Here is a 9,421-nt window from a genome sequence, read left to right on the forward strand (position 1 = left end):
TAACAGAGCCGGAATTGAATTTATCTGTACTTTCAACTATGTTTTTCTCGAAAATGGTGAACTTTTGGAATTTTCATGTTTCTCTGATACATCCTGCAAGCTTGGCACTTATTTCTGTTACACACTCTATATTACGTATATACCAATATTCTAAGTCTCCAAAATGACTCAACAACAGTTGAGTACAATTAAATTTAAATAAATTTAAAGCAAGATACATATATCAATCATTGTATCACCTCTTCCAATTTGAATTAATTCATTCTCATTCCAGAAACATATTTAAACCCTTACTTACTTTAATGTCAGTAACAGGTTAATCTCTAAATCATGTAATGAAAGAATGAAGTAAAGCAAAAATTATTACGGCAACATAGGTACAGAATTCTTTCAAATCTGTTACTCGAATATTTCATACACTAGTGTATATTATAACTTCTTATCGTAAACCCCTTCTACATTCGATTTATCATATCATAAATTACCAATACATGACGTATTTTATTTTCATATGTTTAACAACCCATTTCACATTTTACGAATAAAATTCCCCGTTTTATATAGTGAGAGCAAAATTTTAAGTCAACTTGAAAATTGCATTTTCTCGCCGGAAGTTTGAAGAGTATAAAATGTACTGTACAGTCGCCATCGATTTTCCATTTTATACTTTTATTTCATATACGGGACACGTCAACTATATAAACCGTACTCTTTTCAAGCAAATGATAAACTTTTATTATTCTGATGTACTATCCGGTAAACAATAAAGCAACCCCTTGTAATAATGCGGTATTATTCACATCAAGATATCCTGCCTTGTGGAGTACCATAACGTATAAAGTGGATTAAAATAATCTAAGTGCATCTGAGAACAAGAGAGTCCAAAATGATCATACAATAAAATAGACACAAAAGAGCTTATTATTCATATCACGATACTGAATAGGTGAAACCAATGGGGATATGTGCTTTAATGCGAAAAATAACCTGGTTTTTAAGATGAGTCGTGAGCAAGCACAAAGGATAAAGGTACCATTTTTCAGCGACAAATTATAGTCGATTTATAGGCGATACAGTATTTTTGTGGGTCATTTTTACTTCGAGATACGCTATGTGTAGTGCAAGCTATGGCAACTCTGCAGTCGTTTTTCGCTGGACAGCTATAGAGATATCATCTTTCAACGACAAATTATAGGCGATACAGTATTTTTGTGAGTCATTTTTATTTCGAGATACGCAATGTGTAGTACCAGCTTGACGAGACCAGTCGTTTTTCGCTGGACAGTTGGAGGATGAGACCAACGACAAAATGGATAATGATACCATCTGTCAACGAAAAATTATAGGCGATACAGTATTTTTATGAGTGATTTCTGTTTCGAGATAGGCTATGTGTATTGCCAGCTATGGCAGCTGTCCAGTCGTTTTTCGCTGGGCAGCTGGAGAATGATACCAGCGACAAAATGGATACAGGATAACATCATATTATTCATACCAAGATACTAAATAAGTAATACCAACGGCAATACTGTGCTTTATATGCGATAGATCACCTGTTCTTTAAGCACAAAAGGAGCCCGAACTAATCCTCTAGCTCCTAACATATCGAATAATGAAATTGAAATAGACAATAATAATAATACAACTTACCTTTCGGACTTGGGGTCAATTCTTTCATCACAATCCTGACTTGTAGGTCGTACTTTTTGAAGAGGGACGGTAGTTTCCTAGAGAGTGACAGCTTCGCGTTGTTGACCGCTTTGGTGTATTCTCGAACACCAAACGATTTCTGGGGCACCACCAAACCCAGCTGGAGTATTTTTTGATTGGTGGAGGTTGTCGGATTGATTACAGGGGCAGGTGTTGTGGTCGTTGTTCTTCCGGACCTGGAGGAACCAATTCGTAAACCGTTTCCGCGGCCGAGAGACGCGTTTCGCGACGACCCGGAACCAATTTTTAGGGCCGGTGCCCTCGTTACCGCGTTCGATTTGTTCCACGCTGGTCCACCACTCACAACCAGAAGGGCTAGTGCCACTGTTAATAACAAATTGGTAAGATACATTTTTAATCACTAGAGTTCTTCAGTTGCAGTCCCCTTTGGTTTCAACCATTTCTCCACCATGTCCAACTGAAATAAATTAAGGGATATTGGATAATCTATCTATTTGAATAAATGGATAATTTCAAACCCAAACAAGTAAGTACCTACATCTGACATTAAATGACTAAATGCACTTTTTGATATATAATTGATTATAAAGAATCGAACGTAAACAATCCCTAGACAAAAATTTTCAGTTTCTCTCCTGTCTCTCAGAGTCTTTCAGCGTCTCTGAGAGCGTCTCTCACATTCACTCACAGTCTCTCCGTTATTGCATAGGTGTTTTTATGAATCACTCACAGTCTCTGTATGAGAGACCCGGACGATGAGATTTTTAATTCAGAGATTCGAGTCTCTCAAAGACAGACTGAATGAATAAAGCTGAAAAATTGAGCAACTCGAATCTCTCGTAGAAAGACTGAGATTTCTGAAATATGTTGAAATTTTAACCATGTCAATCGAGACATCACTTATTGAGAGATTCGAGTTTCTCCTTCAGAGATTCGAGTCTCTCGTTCAGAGACTGGATACGAAATGAGGATCTCTCTATGAGGGACTCGAGTCTTTCGTTCAGAGACGCTAAACAGTTTTTTTGACAGTCTCTCTCTGCGACACCAGAGAGACTCGATGAGAGAAGGAGACTCGAGTCTCGCATTCAGAGACTCTGAAAGGCCGAACATTTTTATCTCGAGAATAAAACTAGACAACTAACCTATTATAGAAACTCTCATCGAATAAATTGAACAATTGGACTATGAAATGGATGCATTGACGCGACGGTTTATGGGCAAGAAACTCAAAATTGGTTAAAAGACAAGGAATCAAATCAATGGTTCACCACAGTGCTTTGTAGAAGGTCAGGTCATACCAAATTTGAACGTTGATATCTTATTGCTTAATTTTAATAAATTATTTATCAATTACACAACAAAAAGAGCATCGGTTTTTGATCGATTTCGTATGTATCTAAGTTATGATTAAAAATGATAACCAGTCAGTAGATAAATAATTTTACAGGAACAAAACTCGAGGAAGAAAAATATTCGATGCGGGGTTTCTGTCGGGACGTTTTTGAATTTGCATCTAAATTGTACCAAATCGGAACCTAAACGCGTCACTTGGGATGTTATGTTCCTACCTGACGCCGAACAAAATATAAAGAAGTTGCATATTTTATAACTGAAACAAGACACGGTTTCCCATTGCGAATGTTGTTTTCTCGAAAAATGGTCTAGAATGCAAAAATTTCTAACCAGCTTTTTCTGCTTGTAGAATTTACTTTACCTATCGGAAATTTGTTCTTATTATAAAACTGTGTCTATACGCTCTACACAAAAATTTTCAGTCTCTCTCCAGTCTCTCAGAGCCTTTCAGTCTTTCAGCGTCTCTGAGAGTGTCTCTCACAGTCTCTCAGTTATTGCCTAGGTGTTTTTATAGATCTCTCACAGTCTCTGTATGAGAGACTAGAACGATAAAATTGTTAATTCAGAGATTCGAGTATCTAACAGAGAGACTGAATGAATAAAACTGAAAAATTGAGAGACTCGAGTCTCTCGTAGAAAGACTGGGATCTCTGAACTTGAAATTTTAACCATGTCTATCGAGACACCACTTGTTGAGAAATACGAGTCTCTCGTTCAGAGATTCGAGTCTCTCGTTTAGAGACGCTAACAGTCTCTCTCAGCGGCACCAGAGAAACTCGATGAGAGACGGAGACTCGGGTCTCGCTTTCAGAGGCTCTGAGAGACTGAACATTTTTATCTCGGGCGTAATCGTACATTATGTATTATCAACAGTTAAACTGCATTAAGGCGAGTCCTCATCGAGTCAAAACCGAGTCCTGATCAATATAAGTTTATTGTGGCTATGTACTGATTCTCGATTTCCGGCAATACTTTTATAAATAAAGTAATTGCACCTCCAAATTTGCAATTAATGCAGTATTACAGAGTTTACCTTTTATACACTGAACGAAAAGTAAGCTTGTACCGGTTGACAATACAAATATTTTCTTTCAGTGTACGGAAGGTAACTTTTTGAGTTACATCATAGCTTTCCACAAGATCGAAAATTTAAGAGATGTTGAACGTTCGTGGAATTTCAAAGGAATGAGATGAAATATGAAACTAATAAACGGGAAAAGGTCTTTTTCGACCACCAACAGCTTTAAAATTAGATTTAACAAAGGTATACCTTTAAAAAATGTGGTTTTTAACAATTTCTGTACCTATATCAGTCCGATGAGAAAACCATAGTGTGGTTCTATATTAATAAAATACAAATATTCAGCAGCATCCCTGTTCATATTTGAATACAAAATTACTTAAATTTTAAAAGAATACTATACTTCATTTACTTTCTCTAACGATGTGCCCCTTCCAATGTCTTGGATGCGCGCTGGCAAAATCGTAGGTAGGTAGTAAAAAAACTCATTATACTCTCGACTCTTGTTCATTAAACATACTTTTTCAAACAGTACCTGCCAAAAGTTTTGTTCAATCATGAATAGTAGTGCGAGTCGAAAACAAGCGTTAAAGCCTTTAATATGTCTTCAAATATAAATAAACATCTCGTTGATATTTTCAGTAGTAANTACTTTTTCATACAGTACCTGCCAAAAGTTTTGTTCAATCATGAATAGTAGTGCGAGTCGAAAACAAGCGTTAAAGCCTTTAATATGTCTTCAAATATAAATAAACATCTCGTTGATATTTTCGGTAGTAACTGATACCAATAACAGCACATTTGAGCAATGAAATTGTAGTGGATAAAATGGTAAATTTTTCCGTGCAGTACTGTACGGATTATACGCTCCTCACCGGTTAAAAGTTTGGACGAGAGTTGTCGCCTTCCTTTTCTGGCCTAGTGCTGTTCTTTTCTACTTTGCGCCGCTCAAACTGAAGGTCACATCGCTACAGAAAGTAAACGAAGTCTATCTACCTACTTACTATCTTGTGATACTTTGGGCTTTATGTGAGACATGAGGTATTGAAACCAATTTCATTTATCGCTGTCATAAAGAGGACTATCTACGTATGAAATTCAATGTAGTAAAATCAATCATGCGAGAACTTTATTCACATGTAATAAATTTCCTAATTTCCTTCTAGTGTAACTGAATAAGTACTACATTGTCGTTACGTATTACCACCTCATATAATATAACTACTTATGCACAAAAGCGTGCACAATATTTAAACAAAGCATAGATCAACTAAAATTATAGTTTAACTTGAACTTTAACAAATCGTTTGATTATTTATTATATTATTAAAACGAAGAGCAAATCGTGTATAATTATTAATTAGGGTACAAAAATTATTTTGATCCATAAATTCATTTGCGCACGCCGGAAACTGAGGTTCGCCCTGTTATACAACTAATAAACTTTCAAAGAAGTTTGAGGAAATTGGAACCGACAGGGTATTCCATGGGGTTTTCCTCGGGTCAAGTTTCCGTGTAGTCGAAAAATCAGCGTGAAATATTACTAGAAAGAAGCAGCACTGAGAATTTATTGCTGTCAAAAAGTTTCCTGTTACTTAAGTAAAGCTTAATCTTTCTACTTTCTTTCACGTTCACTGCAAAACACGGCTCCAATCCCAAACAATTAAGTCAAACATATATGAAATTCTACGACATTGTTAGTGACTTAATAGTGGATTAATATGCAATATTAATTTGAAATCATTTTTTCGATTTTTAATTTACCCACCACACGCTAGCTCAAATTAATGAGGGAAAAATTGTTGCTGTTCTCACACCCCCGCCGGGAATCGAACCCGGGCTCTTTGGCTTTACGCACCAATGTTCTGACCACTAAACTACAAGAGGTGACAACATGTTGAGGTAGTTTGTAGTGGGTAAATAAAAAATGGAAAAAATGATTTCAAATTAATATTAAGTCAAACATCTTACAATAAGAAACTTAACTACATAATAAATGACGTAGCATCTACAAGACTTGACCAAAAATTAAAGCAAACTGAAAGGGTGAATTTTTCTACAAATTTTACTGTAAACTTTTAAGACAGAATAACCCCCTAGACCTTTCATAGGTGGACACCCTTAAGGGGAAAATGTAACACATTTATGTTTCCTAATTTAGAATTTAAAAAAGTAAAGAAAATCTTTCTACAGTTATACGAGGGTGGATTGATAAGTTTCCGGCCTGACCAAGAAAAACAAGGTTTTTAAAAATTTTTTTTTTTTATTTCTCAACATAATCTCCTCCAAGGCTGATACATTTCTCATAGCGGTGTTCCAGTCTATTAATGCCATCTCTATAGACTGATTCGTCAAGCTCCTCAAAATAACCATTTACAGCTTCGATTACTTCTTCATTGTCCGCAAATCTCTTACCGCCAAGCCATTTTTTGAGATTAGGGAACAGAAAATAGTCACTCGGGGCTAGGTCTGGAGAGTAAGGAGGGTGCGGCATCAATTCAAACTTTAGATCGTTGATTTTAGCCGTCGCAACGATTGACGTGTGCGCTGGTGCGTTATCGTGATGAAACAAGATTTTTTTCTTCGCCAGATGAGGTCGTTTAATTTTCACCTCGTGGCTCAAACGTTGCAATAAGTCTGCGTAGTATTGACCAGTGATAGTATTACCCTTTGCAAGGTAATCAATGTATATAATACCTCTTGCATCCCAAAAAACAGTAGCCATAACCTTGTTCGCCGAAAAAATTGTTTTTGCCTTCTTTGGAGTTGGTTCCCCTGGTCCAATCCACTGTTTAGACTGTTCTTTGGTTTCAGGAGTGTAGTGGTGGACCCACGTTTCGTCAACGGTTACGAATCGACGCAAAAATTCGCTTGGATTACGCTTATACAATGACAAATTTGCGGTAGAAATGTTTTTTCGAATCAATTTTTGGTCGACTGTTAGCAAACGCGGCACCCATCTTGCACAGAGCTTTTCCATATGCAAATGTTGGTGCAAAATATGTTGCACACGTTCATATGACATCTTACAGGTCTCAGCTATCTCACGCACTTTCAATCTGCGGTCTCCCAGCACTATTTGATGAATTTTTTCGATCATATCTGGAGTTGTGACCTCAACGGGGCGTCCTGAGCGAGGCCCATCAGAGGTGCTCACACGACCCTTTTTAAACTCGGAAACCCACTGCTTAACGGTTGAATATGACGGGGAGGATGTCCCCAGTGTTGAGTCCATCTCTTTTTTAATTTCCTTCGGCGTTAACCCCTTCAAATAAAAGTATTTGATGACAGCACGATTTTCCTGCTTTTCCATTTTTACGAAAACCACAGAGGCGTCTTGTTCAGCGTGCTGTCAAACCTACACTAGCAAGGAGATCGGGCTGAAACTATAGCTACAAGCTATCCAAGGATGGTACTATAGAATGTCACCTCAAGGTAGGCCTAGTGGCGTCATCTCTTGGTTAGGCCGGAAACTTATCAATCCACCCTCGTATTTATATTAACCACTGTATTTATTTTAACAGTACCTACAAAACGGTTCGCATTATTTTAATATTGTTGTGTTATGTTTGCACCGTTGGAGATAAACTAACTCTGAATGTAATTTTCTCTGCACATTACGGAAAAGCAAACAACCCGAAACTTTAGCTCTCCCTTCGCTTAAACAATTATTGTTAGTAATAGTTTGAAATAGACTTGAATAATCAAGTTTTCTAACTTCACCCGAAGTTACATACATACACAATCTAATAAAAGCTTTAGCTCTCTTATAACATCTTTAATAAATATATTGTGGATCAATATTGTACACTGGTAAATATTATTTTTATACAAATTGAATTATATAGAAGAGGTATTAGAAAGAATAAGAGAACAGAGGGCTCTATGGAAGTCAATAAGAAATAGTCGAGATAGGTTGGTAGGACACCTTCTCAAGCATAAAGGTCTAGTCAGAGATATATTAGAGGCTGAAACGGGAGTTAGGAGGGGTAGAGGTAGACCTAGATTAGATTACTATTCGCAGATAGTAAAGGATGTTGTAGTTTCAGGAAAATGCGAAGTTTAGCTCAGGATAGGAAGGAGTGGAGGTGCGTGTCCAACCAGTCTTAGGACTGACGACCTTATGGTGACGATGAGAAGACGAAATTATAGTATGACGCTTTGTTCTTATTCTTATATACCTATAGGTAATTTATATCATCTTCTCAGAATATAATTTGAAAAGGGAGGAGTTCATAGAACAATTCCAGCGTTTTTTAAAATATTCCCTAAGCATTCCCGGCATAAATTTAATTACTGCTGGATGTTCAATGCAAATAACTGCCTATTAATAAATTCAAGACCGTTTTACGCTTTCACAACTAATTGTAAGAACGCAACTTAATTAACTACCCTTACAATTCACTGATATGGAAAATTTCTTATCTCGTATTACTTAGTTCTAGCTGCAAATCTAGAGCACCCCTTTGCATTGTACAAAACAAATATAAAAATAAATTGTAACCCTATTTAAAGGTGTTAATTATTTGCAATATATATCAACCCTTAAATTGAATATGTGAAGATATACTATTCTTGTTAAAAAAAAATGAAAATTAATATATTAGGTCTCTTATGCGATTTGCTCTCTTTTGCATTTTTCCTGTATCTTCCCCCTTCCTGTCAAATTTCACGGTTCTTAGTTAAAGATAAGTACCTAGCTTATATTTAGAAGAAGTTTCAATCACTAAGTTTATAATGTAAAAGATATATTTTAAAGGGCGCATCTTTTTATTACATTGAGTGAAAAGTTCACAGAAAGGAATGATTATAATACCGTAATAGAGAAGGTCAGAAGTGAGGAAGTGTTATAAAAGGTAGGAGGAGAACAGAGGGCGGTATCGATTTAAAAAACAAATAAGAGAGATAGGTTGGTATAGGACACCTTTTCAGGTATGAAGGACTAGTTAGAGATATATTAAAAGCAGAAATAGGAGTTAAGAAGAATAAAGGTATACCTAGATTAGATAAATAGTTAAGAATGTGGGATGTTCTAGTTTTGCGGAAATGAGAAGATTAGCTCAGGATAGGAGTGTGGTGGTAGGTGTCCAACTAATCTTGTAAGGCTGATGATGATAATAAGTTGCATACATACAGTCTATTTCAATTTGTTGGAATTGTGACCTTGAAGAAATCTGCGCGAAGATAGAAAGAATACACACTAGGCGTGAGCAAGACAGAAATAGATGGAACAAGCTTGAACGAGCAGAGCTCTCGATGGGCGGTCTTAGGAGATCGGCTAGAACTGTACAGTACTAGACGAAAATGTTTAGCAATTTCTTAAAACAAAAATGTATATAAATTAACAATAGAAAACAAAGCAAAAGTTTTATAGGT

The 9,421-nt window shown here is 36.3% G+C and overlaps 1 protein-coding gene across 1 annotated transcript in view; it reads right to left on the reverse strand.

Annotated features, from left to right (window-relative positions):
• The window catches only part of LOC108734469 (glutamate receptor ionotropic, NMDA 2B), a 114,447-nt gene that overhangs the window by 98,455 nt on the left and 6,571 nt on the right, over positions 1-9,421 (reverse strand). The window contains exon 2 of the mRNA XM_025981139.1: positions 1,651-2,128. Within this exon, the coding sequence (XP_025836924.1) occupies positions 1,651-2,062 (412 nt within the window). The 5' untranslated portion in view covers positions 2,063-2,128. The remainder of the gene's footprint in view (positions 1-1,650; positions 2,129-9,421) is intronic.

This window comes from Agrilus planipennis, unplaced genomic scaffold, assembly GCF_000699045.2.
Source record: "Agrilus planipennis isolate EAB-ADULT unplaced genomic scaffold, Apla_2.0 scaffold1, whole genome shotgun sequence".
Lineage (NCBI taxonomy): Eukaryota > Metazoa > Arthropoda > Insecta > Coleoptera > Buprestidae > Agrilus > Agrilus planipennis.